Source organism: Nansenia antarctica (genome assembly GCF_963989245.1).
Source record: "Nansenia antarctica genome assembly, chromosome: 7".
Lineage (NCBI taxonomy): Eukaryota > Metazoa > Chordata > Actinopteri > Argentiniformes > Microstomatidae > Nansenia > Nansenia antarctica.
In genome coordinates this window covers 12,931,675-12,958,371 of record NC_137677.1, presented here as the reverse complement: position 1 = coordinate 12,958,371, position 26,697 = coordinate 12,931,675, and the positions used below count along the sequence as shown (strand labels likewise).

The following is a 26,697-nucleotide window of genomic DNA, read 5'->3' as shown; positions in this document are numbered from 1 at the left end:
ATCCCCTTGTATTATTTGAATTGAAAGGTGTTGCATGAAAGATTCACATGGTTGGGCCTCCTCCTCTCTCTGTCATCTCAATGTCATCATTGACCATATTGATCATTGATCATATTGACATTAACCATGTTTAACAGGGCCTACTTGTTTTTTGGTTTTATGATTTCACTCTAATGTGGTAATACCGCAGTATACGCTATGCTATATTATATCAACAGTGTGTTAGACATGGTTTTGGTGATGGCAGTTAAGCCTGTGTGTCACTGACAGTTGGTGGAAGCTGGATGCTTCCATTCCCCCACTTGACCGCAGTGTGGCTGGGTTGAGTGAGGGTGAGGGTCCCTATGAGCTTGGAGAAGAGCAGCTGTGTGTCAGTCTGCGATCCGGACACAGACTGGGCCCCATCCACAGGAGCCAGGCCTAGCTGACAGATGCACCGGCTAAACGCAATAATGAAATAATACCGGGAGACATCATGTCCGTGGTTTCCATCATTGTTAAAAGATTTTGGTATCGGAGTACCCCCACTTAGGTAATTTGTTTCCGTGTATAATCCTATTGCCCACTATTAAATTAAACCAACTGGTCATTTCGGTTTGGAAGCCTATAAATAACCCGGTTGCCATGTGCACGGGCAGTATGTGCAATGTCTCATCTGATTAAAGGGGAAGCACTTAATAATTCTAACTGAAAAAAGGTGACCTTCAGCGCCAGGTGACCTCAGTAGACCGCCACACATATGGCACCAGGAGCCGTCGCAGCAATAGAACTAATGTCTCTCTCTAATGTATTTACACCGACCTTGGTCAGAACTACTTCCTACAAACGGGTTTGGATGGACAAATGTTGATGTGGCAAAAGTGTGTCGAACTATTAGTTGTTTACATAGTCAAGAAGCATCATGGCCAGCAACAAGGGATGTTTTTGGTGAAAAGAGATAATAGGGCTTCTCTGCTTTCATGATACTGGGCGATGTTAGTCATCAGAGGGCCACAGGGTCACGGCCAGCGCCTGAGGAAAGGGGCCTTCTCATGGTTCCACTGCAGATCCCAGTGCAATGTGACACTGGGATTAGTCACCCTACCTGACCAAACACTCACCGGGTTAAGTTCTATCTCTAGAACTCCCCTGCACGTCAAACAGCAGTGATTCTACTAGCATTTTAATTAACCCTGCCTACAGTGCATGACAGCAGACCACCCTGAATTTGGACCTCATCATCGTAAGTCATCATATTCATGTCAATGTGGCAACGGCTGTTAATGCAACACACACAATGATGCCAATAGATTTGCCTATTGGTTGGACACAAAATATTTCTGATATTTAGGTGAATTATCCCTTTAATTTGAGGTGAACTCATACAAAAACCTTTAATTGAATTGTGCCTATAATGTAAATATTGGCACGGCTCAAACTATCTTTTGCCAATGTTTTAAAAGGACAAGAATAGTCCACTGTATAATAGCAGCTAAACTGCTTACTGCTTGCATTTTGGGATGAAAATCCACTTATTATATGCTGTATTAGGCTGTTGGGGGTGGTATATCATATGCAGTGTCATGTTTCCATGTAGTCATGGTAGTATGAGCTAATAAAGAAATTACCTTAACATAGGTAAATAGGTTACCTTTCTGAATAGGTTAAGGAAGGAAAAGGAATTTGCGGTCAAGTCTGTTCAGCCTTTTAGCATTTTGTTTGGTGATATTTGCCCATGTTTAAGGATCTTGGCACTGCCATTGTCCCCCCCTTTAACATCTCTCAAGTGCTATTCCAGTTTGGTGTGTTGTTGAGGAGTCTCACCCCCCTAACCCAGGCCAGAAGAGCTCAGTAAGGAGCAGCTTAATAGATTAGGTGACAGGTGGGGGACGTGGAGGCCCCAGCCAGCAGAGAGAGAGAGTAGCATCTGCTCAAAGGCCACCTCCCCACACCCGGGCCAGCGTCTCCAGAGGAACTCGGGCATGGAGCCTCCATCCCAGGCTCCTTCGCTAATTCCATCGCCTCCACCACCACACGCCGGCTAATTAAGGCCATGCATTTATTTATGACTGCACTCATTAAACAGGGGGAAGGAGATCGGTCGCTGCCTCCAAAAAACACATCGGTCCCGAAGGAAACTCCCTGTGACGTCGCCGCTCTCCTTTAGGCTGTTTCAGGTCACAGATTGGGAGTCTTTGTGACACACATACAAATAGTGAGCCATGTGTTAGAACACAAAAAAATCTCTTCTGAGGGGGAAAAGCCAGGAGGAGGAGAATCTTCAGGGTCCATTTCAGGCTGCTTGAACTGGTCCTGTAATTCTATTCAAAGGTCAAGGGATGAGAGTGGAATGAAATACCACCCTTGTGGTTTGGGGCTCCGTTTTGGGGGGGTAATGGTGTCGTCTACTGTACATCAAGAGGGCCCTCAGCTGTCATTGGTCAACTGGCAACGAGATCTCTGTAGGAATTCAACCAAAGGCACTTTGTTATTTGGACCGACGGTCACCATGAACAGAAGGTGAGCCCAATCCAACACACACATAACTGACATGCTTGACTCCCTTGCACAAACATGTGTACACATACTGTATAAAGTATGTAAAACGGCAGACTTTAGAAATCTCTTCTCCAGTCTATGGAGTAGTCATTTTGTTATAGTGGGAATACAGTACCGTAATACTCCACACAGTATTTCTCAAAAACACAATGTAATGAAATGATGAGGGAAAACAATTAGGGGGCTGGGCCCAGGAATTTGGACAGGGTCATGTTCTGGAATCCAAAGTGAGAGAAATAATTCTAGTTTTTGTGTGTGTGTGTGTGTGTGCGTGTGTGTGTGTGTGTACGTACGTGTGTACTTGTGTGTGTGTGTGTGTGTGTACGTGTGTACTTTTGTGTGTGTGTGTGTGTGTGTGTGTGTGTGTGTGTGTGTGTGTGTGTTGGGGGAGATATACTGGAGAATGGACAGAGAGATCCTAAACAGATCCCACTCCCTTCCATGTAATTGCACAGATAACGCAGACTCATGCAGGCACTCCTGGAGACAGCTGGCAACTTTGTGATTTACTGCTCTTTAACGGTCCTAACTTTAAAGAGTCTCAGAAATCATTAATATACTGTATCTACTTAACAATGTGATGCATTAGTCATTGCCAACTTTTCACAGCCAAAAATGATCTGAAAGGAGGGGTATAGTAATACATTTAAAACACGTATTAACAGGTTTTCTTTCTAACCCTCTTTGTATTTGGTTTCTTTTCAGTAAAGGAAAACCAGACTGAAATGACATGTTGTAAAAACTCACAGGTGTGAGTTAAGCTTCTGATGTATTTCTGTGTCCACTACTTTAGAACCACTCATTTATCTCTGAGCTTTCTGTGCCGTGTCATCATGGCCTTGCTCTGGTGGGCTCTGTTTGTCCCTGCTTTCCTTTATCACCACCACCCCACCGCTGACACCAGTTAACACTCTATGAAACTTTCTATTAACACTGAGTGTATTCATTCAAATATTCATTATCTTAATCCGAATAGATCTACATACTGTCTGGCCTTACCAACATGTCCTGTCTGGTCTCCGTTAGACTGCACATTCAGCAAGTCCTGGGAGCCAGTCTCGACCTCTTAATGGTCTCAGAATTGCATTTTCTGGAGGACATTTACATAATCCCCTGCACATATCCTCTTAACATGTCTATGGAATGACAGAATAAATGTCTTGAGATACATGATCATTGCAATGGAATGTTTCGACTGCTCTGCAATGTCCAGAATGAGTATTATACAGTATGTCATGATTAAATGGTGTTTGTACTAGTTATTTCATATGGGTTATGACAGAATATGTTTAGTGTCTGAATGTAAAAAAAACACAAGAGAACATTTTCAATAATCTTCATCTCAACCATTTATATCAGTATGGCTGATTAAGGGAAGCATTTGGTGACCTTTTGCTGTTCTTATGGAGGATTTAGCCCTCTGTTCCCCTCACTCTGGTGGCTTTTACACACAAAGACAGGGGTTGGCAACAGGACTCAGAAGGGGCGCCGTCAAAGGAAGCCAAGGACATGGGGCCATGTGTTGAGGTCCTCTGATGTGTTGGTCATGTGTTGGTGTTCGACATTGTGGACTTCTTACTGATGTACAGTGGACGTCAGGGAGTCTGCCATAGTGCAACCTGATGTTCCCCTTCATGAAGAGCAAGGTTCATCCATATGATAAAAAAAGACAGACACCTGTAATAACTTTAGCGCCGATATTAGCATCGGCTGAATTACATGCCAAAATCAAGTGACCTCAAACCAAGTATGTGAGCACCATCACAAACAATCAATGTCGTTCCTGACACAGTGTACTTACAAGTTAAGACAAATATTTGAGAACAGTAAAATCGATCAAACTATCTTTGTAACAAACAAGTATACAGGCGTCATAAATACACGTCCTACTCAGATGTGTGTGTGTGTGTGTGTGTGTGTGTGTGTGTGTGTGTGTGCGTGTGTGTGTGTGTGTGTGCGTGCGTGTGTGTGCGTGTGTGTGTGTGTTTGTGCGTGCATGCGTGTGTGTGTGTGTGTTTGGGTTCTTCATCGGAGTCTGCAGACGATGCTTTCAGCGGCAGTCCGACTGGTTCAGCACTTACTGTAAGAGGCACTGAGTGTTGTAGAGTGGCTCAGCCCGCTTAATGCATTATTATTGTTACCACATTCTTGCACAGAATGGTCCAACTGGGAAAATGGGACAAGAAATGCTTTTCAAGAGTCCAATCGGAGAAAACGCAGAGCTAAATATAGCCGTGGCCATTCTGACCACAGACAGACTGCTCAGTAGTTTTGTTAATCAATGCAACCTTGCTATCCATGGAAGACAGTGTAGTAAAAGTGCAGTGACATTACTACAGTATTCCTTATGATAACCCTATTTTAGTTCGATAGCTTGGGTACATTTAGCCAGGATCCAACTCTAATCTATAAGTAAAAAAATAAAATGTTCCCAGATAATTTATAGAGTAGAACAATAAAATAGTTCTGTTTTTCAGTAACAGAATTTTAATTGTGCAGAATGTATATGTAATATACATAGATTGTTGACACTTACAAACAACTCATTATCAGAAATCCTAATTTCTCTTGGATGTATATTTTGGTAAATAGCTGGGTTTAGGACAAGAGAGGAGGGGGTAAGGTATACGTGAGTAGGGTCCCCCCACGTGAAGGAGAGGTGCCTGTTTTTTGGGGGGGTTAATTTAAAAAGAATGCAGTGTCCTGTAAATGCCTCCTACTTTGAGTCCACATGAGCCCCAAGGGGAAGTAGAAGCGGGAGAGGGGGTTGGGGGTTGGGGGGGAGCTTTCAATCTCATCGCATTACGAGTGCATTTACACAACGGAGGACGCCTGTGCGGAAAGTGAGCCCACTCGTCGTCATAAGGTAACCCTTTTAACTGCAAAAAAGCCATGCCTTCCCAGTGCACCTCGCACTAGAGTTCACAGCACACATAATGGACCGGATTGTGTTACCTTCTACTTTAGGGCAAACAAGACTGCCCTTAATTGCCTTACCAATATTTGCATGTCCCTCTCCATGTTATTGAACACCCTGCTAAGTAACTGAGCTCCTCGGGAAAAGGCACTATTTTAAGTTGTTTGCAGATGCCTCGGAGGGCTGTTGAAACAGGACAATCACTAACCAGATTTCACACCGTAATGGCAGTCTTAAGGGCCTCTCAGTTTCACTGCGAGGGGGTCTCACTCCGGTGTACTGTAATACCAAACACATACAGTAAGCCCGGGTCATGACCTTGATTAGAGTTGACCTTATTGCAAATAGGATATTTGCTGGTATGAAGGTCTTATGTGTTTAACGTGGTTTAAGGAGGTGGAAGAAAAGACAATCGTCAACCACTTCAATTATTGAACATTTTTAGTTAATAATTGATGTCTATATTACTGGCAGGGGCTAAAGTGGAGGAAGTAATACTTTCCAGAGCCATTTTACTTTTTTTTCAGAAGACTTTCAGTGTATTAATGACAGTGCAGAGTTTAGTTCCTCTGTACTCATGGTAATGGTAAATGCATGTACTGTAACGTTCTGGAGCAGCAAAACATGTGGATCGACTGGGGAGAAGGAACCATTTTAGGGGGAATAGTCTCTCTAAGAGGCTGTTCCATCTCAGGTCTTTGATGCCCTTTGTTGAGTGATGAACTGACTTACTGTAAGTCTAACTGTATCAAAAATTGTGTATATAAACATTCTTTTTCCTTCACTTTGTATGTGATACGTAAAGCATTGACATTTATGTTAAATAACAAAAACCTGTATGCTGTAAATGAACAAAGAATATCAAATACTCAAATACTGTGAACAGTGTTATCTAAATGGTAAATGGACTGACTTATATAGCGCCTATTTCCAAAGCACTTTACAATGACCTCTCATTCACCCATTCACACACCCATTCACACACCAATGGCGGCAAGCTACCATGCAAGGTGCCGGCACGCTCATTGGGAGCAATTTGGGGTTCAGTGTGTAACCCTCTCCTGAGGTACTATTTCAATAAATTAAGATATAACAGGATTCTGAGTCTTAGCTGTTGATGGTGAACTGACTAAGGCCCTGTCCACACGACACCGTTTTTTTTAAACCAGGCATTTTTCTACACGGTTTGGCCTTCCATCCACACGCACACGGCGTTGTAGGTCACTGAAACTTAACTTTCTTGAAAACTCCGGCCAAGGTGAACTTTTGTAGAAACACGTTGAGGTGTGTACAGGAAAACCAGGGTTTTTGGCTTGAACGTCAATTGTGCGACATCTATTACGTCAGAATATGCGCCATTAGGCTATCGTATAGGCTACATGAAGGTGCTAAGATGGACCTAAAAAAGATCCTGCTGATTTTAAACTTGCTAACAGGACTAGTTTCTTGTTTGCACATGAATGTCCAGTTAATCGCCCACCATATGGAGCAACAGAGGCACCGGAATGTGCGATGAAGAATGCTGCTAGAACCAATAACACTCCCAACACGACACAGACGTCCCCGCAAACGTCGCCGGTTCTGGTCGAGACATTGTTGTTACCTGGCCGGAAATGGTAGGTGTTTTCCAGACTTCTGATTCGCGCGCGCTTTAAAAATGTTTTGCGGTTTTGTGTGGATGGTGTTTTTTTTATAACCGTGATTGTGTGGATGAGATTCTTTTTTTTAACGAATTGAGGGAAAACCCCGTTTTAAAAAAAAACGGTGTCGTGTGGACAAGGCCTAACTCTCTTGTTATGTGTTGGTATGTAAGATGGTGTGTATGTGTGTGTATGTGTGTGTGTGTGTGTGTGTGTGTGTGTGTGTGTGTGTGTGTGTGTATGTATGCAAAACAAAAACAACAATCAAGTTGAAACAAACACAAACCTTACTACAATCAATGAAAAATAATAAAGAAAGTCCAGAGTTCTAGATTCACAGTTTGAGGTCTACCAAACGCTTGGGTTTTGTTGGTGCACATATGAAAGAAAAATAAGTCTGTGGTATCAATGATACGGTAACTCCCAATTACTCACGGTGCCATGTGGAGGTAAAGCAGATGCGGTAGGGTTGGGTTGACGCGTTGCACACACGGACTCAGTCCTGATGGCGGCAATGTTGATAACAATCCTCGGAGTTCAGTCTTAGGGTACAAGTCGCTGCTCCGGTAGCAGGCAGAACGTCCACGGTTTGGTCGTTGTACACGTTTATCATAAATGAAAAATATCAAACCGGCTAACCCTTTAAACTGAAACAAAAACCCGAAATTGCTAAACGTCAAACAGTAGTCCAAACTTAAATCACACAATAGTAATACGTCGTTGTCGCACACTCTCCAAACACACAGCCAACTCTGCCACAGGTGTCTGTGTTGTCCTCTCAATCATTCAATCATCTGTCACGCCCCGTGCAAACTCTCAACATATGACTTCTCAAGTGTACTGATTGGCTTAGGAGCACATCCCTCAAACAAACTAAAAAATACAAAATAATGAAAAATACACACTTTTGGTTTCTGTTTATATATACATTTTTCCAATCTCTACATAGCGCCTTACTCCAAAGCGCTTTACAATGACCTCTCATTCACCCATTCACACTCACACCAATGGCGGCAAGCTGAATGAATGAATGAATGAATGAATGAATGAATGAATGAATGAATGGTCTTTATGGTCTTTATTGTCATTGATATAGTACAGGTACCAAACAACGAAATTTGGGAGGGGTGGCTCCCCTGGTGCTAGGAAAAGAAAAAAAAACTAAAGAAAAACAAGAAGGGAAAGGAGCTGGTTTACATAAATAAAGGCTATGTACACTATCCACTATACTATACTGTACAAATAAAACACTGTGCTGTACTCTATGCTATGCTATACCTATTCTAACATTTCTTATTCTCTGCAACCTTATGTACCCTAGGGTTGTCATATTGCACATAGTGTTATTGCACATTCATTTAAAGTGTCGCAGTTTGCAGGCTTGAAATGTACACATTTGTGCCTCAGCACTACACCTGATTTTCAATCCTGCAGCTGCCATCAATCCGTCCAGACTGTCCAGGGCCCAGAACCTAGGTCTTTGCTGTGTTCAGCGCCTGGATGGCCCTGGGGTAGAAGCTGAGCTTCAGTCTGTTTGTCCTTGCGTACATGGTCCTGTACCGCCTGTTCGAGGGCAGCCGAGCAAAGTGTTCGTACCCAGGGTGGGATGGGTCTCTGGAGATCTTGGAGGCCTTCCTGAGGCAGCGTGTGTTGTACAGCTCTTCCAGAGAGGGGAGGGGGGCGCCGGTGATCTTCTGGGCCGTTCTCACGACTCTCTGTAGCGCATTCCTCTCTGCGGCTGTGCAGCTGGAGAACCAGTTGCAGATGCAGTAGGTGAGGATGCTCTCCACTGCGCAGCGGTAGAAGGCCACCAGCATCTCCTATCTGAAGTGGTCATGCAGCTACCATGCAAGGTGCCGACACGCTCATTGGGAGCAATTTGGGGTTCAGTGTCTTTCCCAAGGACACCTCAACATGTGGCCAGCCGGGGTTCGAACCACCGACTTACCGACCTTGCGATCATTAGACGCCGGCTCTACCTCCTGCGCCACAGCTGTCTCACACTACATCTACCCTCATGCCCAGTGAGGATAATACTTGTCCAACACTTTTCATCATATCTATCTCTCTATCTATTGTTACCCTGATGCACCTATCCTCTCCTTAAAAAATGGCAGGCAAGCTATGACTTGAACAAAAATGACTGGCAGGCAGGCCTGAACCTGTACGCAAACTATCACTGTTGAATGAAGACATGAAGTACATATCGCCCGGGATGGACCTGTCAAAATGTTTCCTTTGTTTAGCAGTTGATTTGAATGTATCACAGATGTGATCACACTGTCAAATGTGTGTCCAATGTTGTAGATGCCACTTAATCAAAACCTCTCTAACTACAAACAGAGAGACATACAGTGGGAGAAATATGTATTCAACTCATCAACAATGTTCTATTCAACATATTTCCATTGCAGCTATTCACATGAAATTTAGATGGTATTAACAATGGTATTAACTCTATAAAACTACACAGCTAAAGAAATTGTAACACTCCAATCCATAAAACAAGTTATGCGCAATAAAGGGGAATGACGGAGGAAAGAAGTATTGAACATGCTAACTGAAATTGAATTATAGGAACTTAATTTTAAATGTTATTAATACTTGGTGGAGAAGCCGTTGTTTCCAGTGACAGCTTCAAGACGCTTCCTGTACAAAAAGAATTAATCTCTCACAGCGATCAGGTGGGATTTTGGGTCATTCTTCGACACAGCCAGTCTTTAAATCTTGAAGATTTCGGGGGGCCAGCTGATGAATCTTGATTTTCAGTTCCTTCCACACATTTTCTATTGGATTTATGTCTGGCGATGACTAGGTCAGTCCAACACACTTATTTTCTTCCTCTTGAACCAATTGAGTCTCGTTCCCGTATGTTTTGGATCGTTGTCCTGCTGGAAGATTCACCCACGTCTCATCCTCATCATCCTGGTGGATGGCAACAGATTCTTCTCAAGAATTTCCCGATGCATGGCTCCATTAATTTCCCTTTAGGTCATTTGGATTCCACCAGTACCATGTGAAGAGAAACAGCCCCATACTATGATGCTTCCACCTCTGAACTTCACTGTAGGTATGGTATTTTTAGGATATTATGCAGAACCATTTCTCCTCCAAACATGGCATGTTGTATTGTTGCCAAAAAGTTCGATTTTTGTCTCGTCTGACCAGACTACATTCTCTCAGTAATCTACAGGCGTCTCAAATGTTCTGTAGCAAACTTCAAACAAGCTTCAACATGACTTTTCTTCAGTAATGGAGTCTTCCGGGGTGATCGTGAACGGAGACTGTGGTTGTGGAGTACATGGCCTATTGTTTTCTTTGTGACTATATGTATCTCTCCGCCGCACGTGTTCTATTAAATGACCTAACGGTCATTTATATTTATATATATCATTTATATAACGATACAAAGTAGCTAGCCTGCGGATGTTTGTGTTCGGGTTACTAGGCAACAGTCCAGTTGAAGTTCAGTTGCAGAACTATCTTTCATTGGCAGAGCCAAAACAAATGATTAAATAAACAAACAAATCATAATCTGTTGTCGGTTATTACTGTTAACTAATAAATGGCGCTGTAGAACTGTTGTATAAAAGCAATATCACACTCGAGGTCGTGCTGTTATACTGAATATCAGTACGGCTGTGATTCGGTCGTAGGTACGAGGCCGCAGGCTGAGTACTGAAGACGATCACAGCCATGCTGATATTCAGTATAACAGCACTCCCTCTCGTGTTAATTCTTTACCTGTGTACTGTTATTGAGTTAATACCCATGTCTGGTCTAAATTTCATGCGAATAGTTGCAATGGAAATATGTTGAATTAAAAAAATGTTATGTGTTGAATACTTATTTCCCCCACTGTATATTGTTGCAGGCTGGTCTAGTTTTATTTACTATTTGCATACAAAATTAAAAGGGTTACAGTCTCTGCATTGAAAAACAATTTCAATTAATTAATACCTGAAATGAGATTAGTCATAATAAATGGCATCTGCTAAATAAAGAGCATTTAAAAAGCATCAAATTAGGAAATTGAGTGTGGCCACTCACCTACAGTACACTGTATCAGTATGTTCACATTATCTTAATCCCCATCGGCAGAGAGAGGGAGTTCAAGTTTGAGCAAAGTGATTTCCCTCAGGCAGACATGCCACTTAAGTGTGCTCCATTGTTGTGGGTGAGATCCATTAGCCCTCACCCTACTATGGCACATCAAAGATAATCTTCACATATGGATTATGTGCACATGAATGACATTTGAAAATATGTCATTTGAGCAGGTATGAAACTGAGCTCATACTGTATTTCACAGTGTAATTGTTGAATAATCAGCTTAGATAAATGGTCTCTATAACCGTAATATATTAATAGTAGTGCAGGGTACAGTATAAAAGGGGAGATGAATTTCTGTGCAATATTGTTTGTTGGTACCTCACGGGATGAGAACCGCCATAACCCGATTTTTCTAGTTGTCTAGAGAAAAGAAGATGGTATAGTACATCAATGTTAATTTCAGACATGTAGTGTATATGTTACGGTACATGTGGGAATACGGTACATGTGGGAAAACTAGGGTTAGGTGCTAGGGTTAAGGTTAGGGTTAGGATTAGGGTTAGGGTTAAGGTTAGGGTTATGTACCAAGTCACAAAGTTATTTTCCCACATGTACCGTATTCCCACATGTACCGTAACATATACATTAGTACCTAATCTTGATTCTGAGGTACTGTATAACATAAAGTTTGTGAGGGACATGAACAGTTGTGTGCAGGCCGGGTGACCTGTTCATGACCTTTACAGCTAGCCACACATGTTCAGTCACTGTAAAGTACACTGGCATCATGATTAAGGATTGTGTTCACTTCTATCTTACCTCCACATTCACAAGTAATAACAATAGAATGTCCAGGCTTCTGTTAAATCAATTTGTTGGAGAGTGCAGAAAAGAGGCTTAGCCTATACATTTGCATTTAAGTTCAGAAATATGAAATGTGTGTTTATGTGTGAGTGTGTGACTTTTGCATTATGTAATGACCGTAACAGGGCAACATATGTTTGCACTGCAGTGCAGTACGTCTTGACTATAGTGGTACTTGGTCACATCACATGTTCACCTACACCAGTTTGATGACACCACTCGTGAGCTTAATTCTAACATCACACACAGTTCTAGTGAGGACCTACAGTACAGTAGACGGGCCTGGGCCCTGACACTATAGATAAGCACATCACCCATTACAGGGTTCCTTCTTCAGACCCATTAGGTCTCGCAACAACTTCAAACACCAATTTGTTCTGCAAATAGCCCATTCAATTTGGGCCCGCCACAGAGAGACACCTCTCTCTCTCTCTGCAGTAATTGAATCTTCAAAGGGGCACTTTCCTCTATTTCTATCAGACATTAGGGTGATGAATAGAAAACATTAATTTGAAGAGAGAAAAAAGAGGATACATGTTTATCCATTTCAGTTAGATGCTCCTCATCAAGCACTGATAATTGGGCTGCTGAAAATTGGACGGCAAGAATGTGACTGCTTTTTGAACGTTAATAAAGAATGAATACATTTCATAAAAGATGTCTACTTCGACACTTAATGAGATTTAATGTTGTGATTACTTTTCGGTCCAAAAAGAAAGGGGTAAAGTAAAAATAAATATAGATATATAATATAATATTCTCTCCTTAAAACCGGGTTTCCATTAAGCACAAATTGAGACAGTTTCAAGGACAGGACTGAAATTCCAGGACCAGTAAACAAATAAAAGAAATGAACCAAAGTTCAAGCAAATAATGCTGTAATTTTCATCACTGGCAGACTGCCAAACATAGACTGTCATATACAGTAAAATATGTTGCACACAGTGTGAAATAAAGTGAGTAAGTTCCAGGAAATTGATGAAGCTTTTACAGTATATATCTTAATCAATTTTATTAATTAAATACACCATACTGGATGGAGCAAATGTCTCTGAAAATATCACAAATAGATTTCTCTTTCATTCAGCATTTATAGGTTGGTGAAAATCTCTACATTACTGACTATGAGCATCTTTTTTTTTTGTTTGCCATGGTTTCAGGTTTAGAGGAGAGGGGTAGGGTGTGTGTAAAGGAGTAGAATGTACTGTAGCCACATCTGGACAAAAAACATTTACATGCATACATACATGGTAGTTTTACAAATACACCAAGTGTTCATGATTTGTTTTCCACAAAAAAAGCCACGGATACTTTCTCACCCGGTCTTTGTTTTTAATATATCACCGAAATTGAAACACATTCCCTTTTACAACACTTAAAATATATAAGAGGAAATACCATGTTGTAAAGGAAATTAGGATAGAAAAGGAAAAGAGCAAAAAAATAAAAAGGAAGTCAGTTTCCCAAATACTTTTCTTCAACAAATGTACGACCTGCAGATCTGAAAACGCTGCACTTGATTAGCTTCATTTGTCTTTTTCCTCTCTTTCTTTCTTCTTTGTCCAAAACATCCTCTGTGTGGGTTTCTATTTCGGTCTTTCTTTGAGTCCCTTAAGGTTTCTGATCAGTCTCCCTTTAAGTCCAGGGTCATGGAGTCCTCAGTATCCCATCTTTGGCGCATGTGCGCAAATGTATCCGACCGTGGTTGGGGAGGGGGTGGAGGGCCGGATGTGGGGTGGAGAAACTGGGATATTGGTTGACAGAGGTGTCCTGGTAGCTCAGGTAAGGGTCTGGAGGCCTTGCAGCAGGGCTAGAGGGATGGGGCGCCAATCCACCAAGTCTTGGGTGACAATGAGTAAGGGCTAAAATGAAGGCACGCATCCTGCTTCTTGCACACCTCCCTCCTAACACACCTGAGAGAAGGACAAGAGACAAGGAAAAGGTTAAAAGTTGCAAATGTTGAAGAGGGGGGCATTATCAGCCACTATAGCAGACACTACAGCAAAGATGTTAAACATAGTGACCAACTTTTTTTTTTTAAACTTCCTCATTAGCATTAGAGCATCAAATGTCCTCATTGCCTAATGACTTTTAAATTGGATCGTTATTCAAATCCGTAAATAAACAACTTGTTAGTGTATATAAAATCTTGAAAACCGATTTCCTGAAATATGACATGAAACATTACACAAAGGAAAACATATCACTAGGTTTTCTTACAAAGATCTACTACTTTTAATAGGTTAAGTCAGCAGACCAAAGGTCACATGACAACCGAAATATAGAAGACAACCCCTAAGACAGAAGCATAAGTATTATCACAAAAATAAATGCAGTGTTCCAAAATGGCATCAACATGGCTTGTGTCTAATGAAGATTTCAGTAAGACCCCCACTTAATTTATTGATCAGTGAGGCTTTGGAAGCCATCTGGTGCCCTATTTCCTTTGCATTAACATTAAAGCACATTTATAAAGTGAGTCTTTTCGGTATAATTCTTACAATGCTCTAACACAACCCCCCCAGGGTGTGAACTTCTTGTGAAGCAGAGAAATGTAGGGGAACAAAGACAATTATAATCTGTCTGAGCCATTCTGTTTTGCTTTCACCAACAGTCGGACCGAACTTTTTTTTCATCTTTTCTTTTGTTTTTTAAGATTCTAGGGGGCAATTTACTTCTCCCTTTTCCCCTCAAATTACTAAGAGGGCTTCAGTCTATTAGTAATTGCAAACCCTCACTTTCGGGGCTAATTAAAGTGACGGAGGCTGGGAAGGTCTAATTCCCCTGGGTTGAAGATCCGTATGAGAAAGGTAATTTGTCTGTCCTGAACAAAGAGATTAGGAAGAAGCCAGGAAGCCTACTTAATAAATGAGCATCAAATGTCCTATGCCACGGACACGGACAACACCAATTATGTCACCATGAAATCGCACATAATAAAAACAATGGTCAATGGACAGCACTTCATATCTGCATAAGCTAAGACGGCTGTATTCTCTTCTTTGTTTTTTGTTTTTCTTCAGCCAGTCTCTATTGCCATGTTTTTCCTCAGCCATTCTCTACTGCAATGTCTTTTTTCAGCCAGTCTCTACATTCTGTGCTTATGGAAGTGCAGGAACAGTAATACTTGCTCCATGATTAGGTTTGTCTTATAAAGCTGAAGAGGAGGAGGAGGAGAATTGTACACTACAAGCTACTAGATGGATCCTTGGTACACTCTGGGAGTGAGAGTACGCATGTTTCTAACCACACTAAAACGAATAAAAGTCCAGATCCAATAAAGAGATTTATCAGCAAGAGAATTCTAAAACATTTGATTTAACACGAAGGCGATTACAGAAAACTCTGCTGAAGGAAGAGTCTGTGTGTATTTAGTAATTCTCTCTGCTATAATTAAAGCACCGGGGCCAATATTCGGATTGCATTTTAGCATTAATAATTCAGGTGTTTTCACTACAATTGATGTTGGTGCATAAATAAACAATGAAGCCTCATATTTACTGCACCAGCCATGGTGCAAGAGACATGGGAGGGGGGGGGAGAGAGTGAGGGCTTAAACAGACATTTAAAATTAAGCTAGATAATGCAAAGGCTTTCAATTTAAATGTGAGGTGCTCTTAGTGCTGATTTGTAAAAGTGACGAGTCCTTAAAAGGCCTTTGACGAGGGGGGGGGGGGGGGGGGGGCCTTAATGGAGTTCTGCCTCTCCTCCACACTCACACATCCACTCAAGGTGAAACACATGCTCCCAACAATATCATTCCTCTTTTCAGTAGTCAAATGTACTCCAAATACATCTCCCCTGTCTACAGACACAAGTATTAATACAACTATTTTGAGAGGGTGCAACGATATGATCATATGCTAGCAATATGAATAAGCAAATGACAGAATATCATACACTCATACACTACAGTATGTGAAGTGCAGAATACATTGCTGGTCTGGCTGCTTTGGGTTTTAGTTGGGGGGTTAGATCGCACCCCAAAAGAGAACCTTTTCATCATCTACAAACAAAATAATATCTGCCATGTGGGTCTGTGATGAACCTCAGGCCTTGGACTAATAACTCAGGGCAGGTGGATTGCCAAACATGATGATGGATATCTATTGCGTGCTTTTGCAGTGAAGATGAATCAATGTCATCAATACATAATCTGTATAAAAAATGTTGCAAAAATAAATAATGTAGAGTTTTTTTTATTTATTTTTTACCCCCACCCTGTTGGCTAGTGCTTGCATTGACTGTTGTCTCATTTAAAGATGAAGGCCTGCATTGTGTACACATATCTGCTTTCTGCAGGCAGAGAGAAGGGGGGGTTAGGGGGGTTAACAGAGTGACGAGTGGCTCCTACCTTCTGGTCGGGCAGTAGTGGGTTCGTCTGGAGTGAACTCAAATGCCCGTTGATGAGTGCTGTGGGTCTGTCGTGTTCACAGAACAGGCTGCCGTTGATGTAGTGGAACCTGTCCCCGGGGACCAGCCGGTTCCGGCAGGTGGAACATGTGAAACACTGCGGGGTGATAGAGAGAGAAACCATCACTGCCACCACTGCATACCGACACAATCCACTCTGGGACGACCATTATGCAATAACACCTGCAGTGCACACGCACGCACAAACTAAACAAACGTATACTGTACCCACACACACACACACACATTCACACGTACACACGTACACACGTACACACACACACACACACACACACACACACACACACACACACACAAGATGACTCCAACACAACTTACCGGTGAAAGTAATAATTGTAAGACTCATTCCATTTATTTATCCAAATAAGCAATGAATAATGTATGATATGGTGTGTAATTCAAAACTAGCTTACTAACAAAATGCTGTAGCCTACTTCGATTGCACACCATTTTGAAAAAAGGGGCCAGTAAGCAGTTCCTAAAATGTTTTAAACATACCCTTGAGCGCTTTTTTAATGTGTAGCCTAAAACATTAATTAACATACAAATAAGACCTACAGTTAGTTATTATCCACTACTAGCTGGCCATGAACTAGGAAGCCATGACAAACACTAGGTTTAAAGCTTGTTTGTGGGTTTGTGTCTCATTTTATTACTGGGTGATTTCTAATTGGTCATTATTTAAGACGTGTTGATTGGTTGTTTGAGGGACATGAAAGAGTGCTCACCTTAAGATGGTACACGTTGCCCTGTGCTCTCATGACCAGTTCGCTGGCAGGAATGGACTGACCACAAGCACTGCACGCCCCACTGTTCCCAAATAACCTGGCAGAAGGGAACAAGTAGAAGTGTTAGCAACCGACTGTACATTTAACATGACATCCTTGATACTCCACATGAAGATTGTAATAAGGTGGGTGGTAAAATTGGAAGAGAGGGGAGTGTATTCATTATAGTCAATTGCTTTGTGTTTTGAAATGGAAAAACCATGTGAAATGTTGTCGTTTTATTTTTGCACTTTAATTGTCCTCTGATAGAGATACATTTGTCTAAAATCTAAAAACTCATGATCAACACTCAAGTGTTGAAGTTCAATATTCAGTACCATGCTCTGAACATTTAAATCTGTTAGTATTGATATTCAACGCCACTATGACTATAAAAAAACAGGATTTGCTTAAATGTGTTAAACCGTAAGCTCATAGAAACAGCAAAAAAACGCACACGAAAAACAACAACTTCGATATTTGTTTTCATACGAGGGACCACAAAATCATAGCAATACTAGGAAAGAAGCAAATGAAACATCCTGTATCCATCCTGGCTCTCCAAAAGCTTTCTAGCTCCCGAAAACTAACGTATTACCTTTGGTAGCGCATTTTTTTGCTACCTAATAATAACCTGGAACATAAGCAATCAGGGCCTAAGAGGATTTGATTGTACATCTAGGCGGAGACATAGTGCTTTTGCCATTAGGACTCCTGCAGAATGCTCCGTCAGTGCCGCGTTTCCATTAGAAACCTGCAGCTACTCGGGTTGATATATAATGTGCATGGGTTAACCTTTTCAATCATGGTGTCAACACTTTAGATTTGCTTCTGCTCATCTCTTCCGTCCCTAACCTTCTCTCTCTCTCTCTCTCTCTCTCTCTCTCTCTCTCTCTGCCTCTTGATAATGAAATGCTTGCTCCGGCTTCCCCCTTCTATCTGCCTTCTGAGTCCACAATTTAGATTACTTCATCTCGCGCGCAGCAACAAACTGAATGAAATTTCGATTTGAGCAGAAAGTAATTTACCGGGATCTGGACCCATTTGTCATCATATCTCACCGGGTGTGTTTGCTCTATCACTGCACTTTTCCTACGCAATCAAATAAGACCACAGCATCTGACATGCTCGGAAGAGAGGAGGGGGGGAAGAGGGGAGGGAGAGAAGGAGGGAAAAGAGAGAGAGGGGATAGGGGGGAGTGGTTAACATTGGTGTGTATGTATGTGAATCTCAGATGAAGATGTTTTAGTCCCCAAGCAGCAAATAAGGAATAAAAGAAAATAAGTGCAACAAGAGTGGTAGTTTATTCTGAACCGTTTAATGTCGAAATTATTTGCAAGGGGCTGAATCTGGGATTCCAAAAGTAAATGACACCAAGTACTGTAGGACATGAAGCATAGTTTATGGAACTGGTTCTACAGTGCTTTTTGCTGAATATAGCCTGTGTGAAGATGTTGTTAAATGTATTGACAGAGAGTTGGTTAAGGGGACACTAAAATGGCTTTCAAAATGAAGCCCAAGAAACACATTTTGTCTTGGCATTGATTGGAAAGGCTCAATCAGAACTCAATTTCAAAAACTAATTAGCTGGAGAGACTGTTGCGACAACATAGCCCTTCCTATGTCTTAGATGGGATAGACTGACAGGGTGTGGCAAAAAGGCAGATGAAAGCCTTTGTTTTTAGACCGCTGAGTGTTAGATTTGTGGAGAGAAAACATAAACCTAAGAACTCAAATGTACTGTACATAGTGGTTAAATGACATTGATCTTATTCCATTGCTTTGGAAGAGACTCTGTGGGTGTTATTGCCAACACAAAGAGTTACACTGTGTGAAAATAGTCTGCGACACTTTCGGCGCGCAGCACAGATATGAACATTAGTTTTGAATGCAAGTTATACAAGTGCAGTATCGTGCATAAAATATCCCATCACATCACACATTCTTAAATCATTGCTTTCTTCTCTTCCGCAATTCAAAGTTTTGAAATATGGCTACAAGTATTGGAAGTATTATGGTCTCCGCACTGTTGTTTGTTTGCATTGTAAAAGTGGGACCCTACACACGTACAGAAAAGCATTAAACAGCCGCAATTGACAAACGGCCTCTCTTCTCTCTGTTGTCCATGTAAAAAACACTTTGCAGATTCCCATAATCTCACAGCAATACCATTATTTTTATTCACCCCACTAATTTCCCCAGTGTGAACGCCTTTTAGAGCTGTTCAAACAAAGAAAGACTTTGAGAGATGTTCCCTACAGCCCCTTCCATTTCATCACCGCGCTCTATACATAACAGGTTAATTATTTGACATGGGGATAGCTCCTGATAGTATTAGATTTAAAGGGCGGAAGGCTTTAGGTGCTCAATTAAGTTGCTATCAGTCTGTACTTGGACTCTAATGGCCACTTTTTTCCATTGAACTCATGTATTGGGGTGGGGGTAAGAAACCCCGGGTCAGTATAATTAAGGCCTGGGGACTCTTTAATTGCGATGACACAACCGGTTTCAGTTTCTTCCCTCCAAATCAGAGGTTTCAAGGGGTCCTTTGTTGTTTCCAAGCCATTCGCCAGCACAATCAATCACAGACATTGGAAAATGGTTTTGTCAACTAACATGGTGGGGGCTATGGTGATTTATTTGTATTTCCCTCTCCACACAGGGGATCTGACTTTGAGATACTACAAGCTATATCTTTCATTAAAAAAGAATTTGGAGCTGTCTACTGTCTATAGGCGATGACTACTGGATTTCATTTCTTCACTGACTGTCACGTGAAATATAGCCTAGCTTGTTGTTAAGGCTGTCTGGCAAATGCAAGGCCTCGTTCACCGAGGCTTTTGAGCAAGGGAAAATATCCACACAACAATGATTTCTGCGACATAGTCCATTAAAAAATGCCTCTCTACATCAGAAGCCAAAGCACCTTAAAAGCACTAGGCCATATTGATACTTAAGCAGGGCTTTGCATAATGGCAAGAGCTGTATTAGAGAGAGAGGGGTGGGGAGGAGGCTGGAAAAGCGAGGGGAGAGGGGAGAGGAGTGGGTGGGGGGGTGAGGGGGAATCAGCCAAATTACACTTGGTTAATTCAGAGTAACAGATCTGGCCCCAAGTGAATTGAAGGCCTTGAATTAATTCTGTTATGACAAATCAAGATAAACGTTTCCCCTAAATTGCATGCGATTTAATTAATTTCTGAGATCCCGGGTTTTCCTGGCCTAATAGTTCACATGCTCCTGTGCTGTCATAGTGCTTGAGTGGGCAGACTTCAAAGTGATATTAAATAACCAACTATTAGATTTACCTAGCACGTTCTATTGGAAAAGTGCCATTTAATTACCTAGGCCCTATTCAATTAAAGGGACAGCATTTTCCCCTGCATCCAGCAAGCCACATGATTGCTACCTAAATTAATTCTCTCTCCACTACCCAGCCCACACAAATAATACCACCTCTGGCTTAAAACAACATGATCCCCAAACAGCCAAAGCTACCCACTCACTTTGAGGCTAAAGCTCAGTGGTAAAAAATAAAAATGTTATTGGTTGCTTTGCATGGACACACAGTGACAGCGTTTGTCCTATGCATAGTGTTTGTGGCGTGTGCGTCTCCCCCACTTGATTGATGGGAGATGGGTATCATCCCAGGTCAGGCGCGTTCTCCCATTAGTCGTAATGTGATGCATTTTCGCTCATGCGTTCCGATCAATCAGGTGAGCGTTTTCACATCAGCTATATTAATAAAAGTTAGAGATATAACTCCATTATTTATACGGCAAGGGCAATTTAATAATCCATTACAAAAATTTACGCTGTCCCTTTAAAAAAAAAAAAACGAAAACAGAGAGCAACTGGCCTTCACAATATCCCCCCCCTCTCTCTCTCTGTCTTTCGCTCTCTCTCCCTCTCTCTCAAAAGCCAATTTGGTTAATTAAATGTTTTGTTTGCAATGTGGCTCTCATTCATTTCGGACACGTCATTGGGAGCGGATCTGAGCCAGGGACCAGATCTCATTAGATAAAACCCATCAGGACTAAAGGAAAATGGAGGGGGACTCTAATTAAAGCTTTTAATTGTGTGGACTCACTGTCAGATGTTTTTTCCTCCTCCTTCCCTTATCTCTACCCAGATCACAGGCTAGTGTGAGCTGTGTTTTAGCTCCATCCTTTCCACCAAGCATGCTCTCATTACAAGTGGAAAGGTGTAACCACTTTTCCTCCCTTCTCATTGTAATTAGGTTGTAGTCCCATCGTGAATGAAGTACCCCATTGACTTGGTGCTTTTTGATGAGGGGGGTGTGTGGACACAGCATAACCTCTCTTTAGATGTAGACTCATCCCTGGAGATTCGGTGTCTGTATATAGCATGTTCATTTTCGACCTGAAGTGATTGCAGAATGTTACGGAGTCTAGACTCAATATCAGTAATTATGTTAGACCGTTAACATCATAGAGATCATTGATCATGTATATAATGCCAGCTGATTTGCAAGCATGCACACACACAAACATGGTATATGTATCAAATGCAATGGGCTGCACAATGTCCTTAATCACTTGATATTATGGAGACACCTAAAGATCTAATAATCATCGCAGGATTCTGCATTGACAGTTTGTGAGATATATCTTGTAATAATCGTTACCAAAACGACGCTTTTTGTACATTGTTTATGCTAGCGCGAATGACCCCTTTTGCCCCTCTAGAATAAAACTTTTAGATGGATAGAGACAGCATTACTACTGTTATATGCATGTATCAGCCTTTATATTGTTTTTCTACTGACTCAAAATGGCTGATAATAAAATATTATGAGATGGTACCATGGCATTGTAAGAATGAAATATTATTATGTATTATGACTTTTTCATAATACATTATATCTGTTGGCGTTAAAGTAATGTGTCATCCAACAAGTAGATAGTTGCCCAGCATCACAACTAAATAAAAAGTATCTCAAACTCAAATTAGGGAGTTTAAATGCCTATTCATAAACAATTACAGCGTTTACGAATGTATCTAAAACTTCACAAAAACCAAAACAAAAGTGTTGTGAAGCCAGTATTTCAAGAAGCAAATCCTATGACAAATCAATTTCATCCACTTTATATACTATATCATACTATATCTTGTTGGTTGCAAAAAAAAGCATCCAATCTGACCTTTGCTTTGCATTCTTTGTGCACTGAGAGCTTTTGCTCGCCTTTCCAGGGGTCAAATTGTTGAATGATCAAGCTGTCAAATCAGGCTATTCCACATTAGCAGAATGAGAGTGCCATCACCAAGCTCTGGTTAAGTGTCCGACACACTCATATAAATATTTAAAAAGGCCCTCTTTGCTAATTAAATTGTCTCTTTCTTGATACACAAACTTGCCGAACAGGATGAGAAACCCTTTTAAATTCCACCAATGGCAAAGGTCATGTGTGCCCATCCCATATAGTTTTCTAGCATCTCGTAAAGCAAACAAAAATCCCTGCAAGACCCATTTCCTCCTTTTGGGTCCACCATGAAAAATGGTACGACAAACAGACGTGCAGATGTTCAGGAGAAAGACTCTCGTTCGAGCCTTGTGCCTCGGTCAACATGTCAGCAATTTGACCTCTTTTTAAGAATAGTCCAGGAAGAATGCAACGAGTGTATTTTAAACGAGGCCCAATGATAGTAGAATTTTAGTCATGTTCTCAATGGAAAATACATTCCACGCTGTACATCATTATATGGCCTGTAACATTGACTTAATCAAATTCAAAATCTTGTTTAAGAGACGTTTAGCCTAATCATCGTCTAACTAGGAACTACCAGCGTTGCTTTCGATTCATTCTCCTGAAAATGGACCTATAAACAAACATCCCCATATTCTCTTACACTATCTGTGTTTTGTCAGAATGTGGAAGGACAGCTATCGAATTGTTGTGCCTTCCGGAATTCCAAGAACATAATGTTACCTGTACCTTTTCTTCATGGGAATCTGCACAATGCATACACACACACACATACGCCATCAGCCGCTCTCTCACCTGATGTAATCGTTTCTGCAGAGTATCATGCCGCTTTTGGTGTAGCAGGATGTACCGATCTCGCCCAGCTGTGCCTGGCAGCAAGAGCACTTGAGGCATCGGCTGTGCCAGTAGCTGTCCATGGTGTAGAGGAGGAAGCGGTCAGCGATTTTGCCCCCGCATCCGGCACACCGCTTCCAGGAGAGAGACCCTGCTCCGACCGGCGGTGGCTGGGCACTGCCTCCAGGATTCACCATGGTCCCTGTTTAGGAAAAACAAAAAGGGACAGACATGTTCTATTAGCTTCTCTTGTGTATAGTGACACTTGTAAGGCACCTAAAACGTTTTAAATGGTGTTTGAATGACCATCAAATATTATTGTCTGGCACAGCACAATACAAAAAAGGGATTGATTTATCAGATGAGATGTACGTTTATTCAGATGTGCAACGGACTTTATAACACATTCGTTTTTTCCAAAAACAGCATTTTGGTAACGAGATAAACAGGTAAATCTAATTAATTTTCTATTAAATTCCAATTCTTCATCCACAGCCCACTGTTGTTGTGACATGGTAATTAAAGAAGTGTCGAATTACGCTGTCTCAGTCACATGATCAGCCACATGAAAACCATACCTCATTACCAGCTACAGGCTGCCAAAGCTTTACTTTGGGGCAGTGTCTAGTCCAAACAGCTGTCAGACCATACCTGCAAAATGGACTTTCTGAGAAACTAATCTTTAATCAAAAGTGAATTGTCAAGCCACCAAATATGCCTGCAGGTTATTCAGCCTTTTATTGTTTAGTTTAGTTGTTTTTAAAGCTCCACGAATTGCAAAATGTTATCTCTTTGAGGGAGCAGTTTAACCTGTTATGAGGGCTACAAGTAATTTAGCAAACTAATCTGTCCTTGATCTCTCTCATCCAAATGCTGTTGCCTCAATGGTCCTTTCATGATGAATGTCTGGTTACTGATAACAGTGGGAAAGAGTGGAACAATTAAAGCAGTGCTATCTTTTGTTGAGCTTGTCTTAATGGCTTTTAAATAGCACATTATCCAGCCATGCTGGTGTTCACACTGGTCAATGTTTTCTTTCTAGGGGTAAAGGGGTCTGCAAACGAAACTGAGACAACTGAACGTGCTAATAATAGGCTATAGAAAAGCCATGAAAGTTGCATGCGGATTGCTAAACTCTGTAACTTGTCACCTTCACTGAAAGTTAAGAAACTGAAAAATATTGGAAAATGGGCTTCATCCCATAATCCGTGGATTTTAAACCATAAAGCATGATGTCAGCCTGACAACTGTCAACCAATATTCTGCATTTTGATAATGCACCATACCTTACAGCCAGTGGGGCTGCTAGCGATAAGGCTATCAGGTAGTACAAATTATGTTATAGCCATAGTGTGATCATCTATTTCTGCAATGCACACTTTTGTTCCATCCCTAAACTCATACATTTTAATTCTAATCCTCACCCAATTTCGTCAAGCAGACTTCATGGCGGGCTAAGCCAAATCTTTGTTGAAAGGTAATTAGAGGAGAGAGGAGCACTGAGAAAAGCATTCAGTAACCCCATTAGCGGAGGCTCTTAGGGACGAGCTATACCTTAGTGCTGATTAAATCTAAAAGGAGATGAATCAAAAAGCCCGGCCTGAAAGTGACTCCCTAGATAAATAAGACGGGCCATCGTCAAGTTTCATTCCGAGTTGGGGGAAGAGAGGAGATTTGTGTGTGTGGGGGGGGAAAGCTTTTAACTTAAATGGGCTAACTCAAGTAATTACACGGACAGGCAATTTAGGCACTGAGATGGGAGTCGGAGAAATACAAAACAGATCAGGCAAGCCGAGGGCCAAACAGCCCCCCATCCTGGAAATAGCAGCTGCTTTTTTTAATGGAAAGTAACAGTAAATGGATTGTGCCCCAGCAGAGGCTCGTCGGAGAGCGCTATTCCACGCGCCCGCGTCGATGGGAACACATGGAAACATGAATAACGGGACACATGAGTCGCCAGCATGGACACTTGGATACGCAGACCCACTCGGTGTTAAATAAAATCCATGTTGATTGCAAATTGACATTAAAGGCCTAATGTAGGCTACTTCACGAGAATATAGACAGACCATTTTACTTACTGAACCACTTGCCAATGTTTGAACGCAAAGCGAAGAGAAGTGATCTATGTTTTCAGTATAGAAGATCATAACGTTTTAGGATCAGGCTCCATATTTCCATTTAGATGTCAAATGTGTTTGCCTTATATTATAATCACATGCATGATCATAATAAAAAAGAGACATGATGATACGACAGATTAAGAAGCATTATCAATGAAGCACACCCACCTCGTTTGTCCCTTTTTAGAGTAATGGTTGAATCTTGACAGTCACGAAGATTTCTTAAAATTGTATACTCAAGGCTTTACTTTGAGCAACAACAAAAAAATGTGAAAGCAGTCCAAAAAAACTATTGCGTAGCCGTAGGATACAATGTTATGAGCCTACGAGTCACACGACAAACGTTCACCAGTCCCAGTGAAAAAAGCGAACCCCAGGACTTCAAAAATAGGTCTACTGACTGCTGGGCAATTGGAAACGAAGTCAGGCAAATGGAGTTTTCAGATAGTATTTCCACTGGTGCCGTCCGTCCGTTCTGGCGATGCTCTTGTTTTTCTTTTAGGAATCAAGGGGGAGTCCAACGCAAAGATGATCTATAAACACGCATGCAATAATGTCCGAGGGAGTAGGCTATTGCTTATGATATTCGCCCAAAACAAAATGATGCGACAATTACGTTTTACTGTCCTCTCTTCTGCGGACACTGCTCTCTCTGTCCCCAATGATCACTCGCTCTACATGTGTCAGTGACAGAATGAGAATCCCAAGTAGCCCTCCTCTAGGCGCTCAAATGACGTAGGTCACTCTCCAGCCAATCCCGACGCGGTCCATTCAAGCGGAATAACAAATCCACCCAATCAAAAGAATATGAAATTGACTTGGACACTCCGAGTTAAGGGAGAAAAATTGCAGCTCAATGAGCAAGAGCATAGCTGCGAATGAGGATCTATGCGGTTTGAACAGTTATACACACCTTTAATGCAATCATACGGTTCACTGAAGGCTGATGCTACAGTATCAGCCTATGTTGTGTTTATCAAATTCAACATCCATCCATGAAAACATAAATAAATAAACTGTAAAATCGTGCTGCTGCATGTTGACTAACTAGTCTAAGTAACTAGGCTTGAACCATGGACCATAGGCTGCCTGGTTCATGTAATATCAGGTGTTCTAAATATGTATTGATCGTTTATTTGGCAGGGACAATGTACATCCAAAGAATGTTATTAACTATTGGTCAGTGAACATGTCATGTCATGCACACTTCTTTCAGGCTTTTGGCTTATCGCATAACTGTAATAGGCAAGATCCAATCCACTTACATCAAAAAAAGTTGTATTTGGTTCACAATTTATTTAT

At 41.5% G+C, this 26,697-nt stretch overlaps 1 protein-coding gene across 1 annotated transcript; it reads right to left on the bottom strand.

The window, feature by feature from the left end:
• Positions 1-247: 247 nt before the first annotated feature.
• Positions 248-23,469, bottom strand: lmo4b (LIM domain only 4b; the record flags this gene model as incomplete). The annotated part of the gene is made up of 4 exons (XM_080536570.1): positions 248-424; positions 16,367-16,522; positions 17,175-17,271; positions 23,234-23,469. The coding sequence occupies 4 exons, from the start codon at positions 23,467-23,469 to the stop codon at positions 248-250; spliced, it is 666 nt and encodes a 221-aa protein (XP_080392696.1).
• Positions 23,470-26,697: the final 3,228 nt, after the last annotated feature.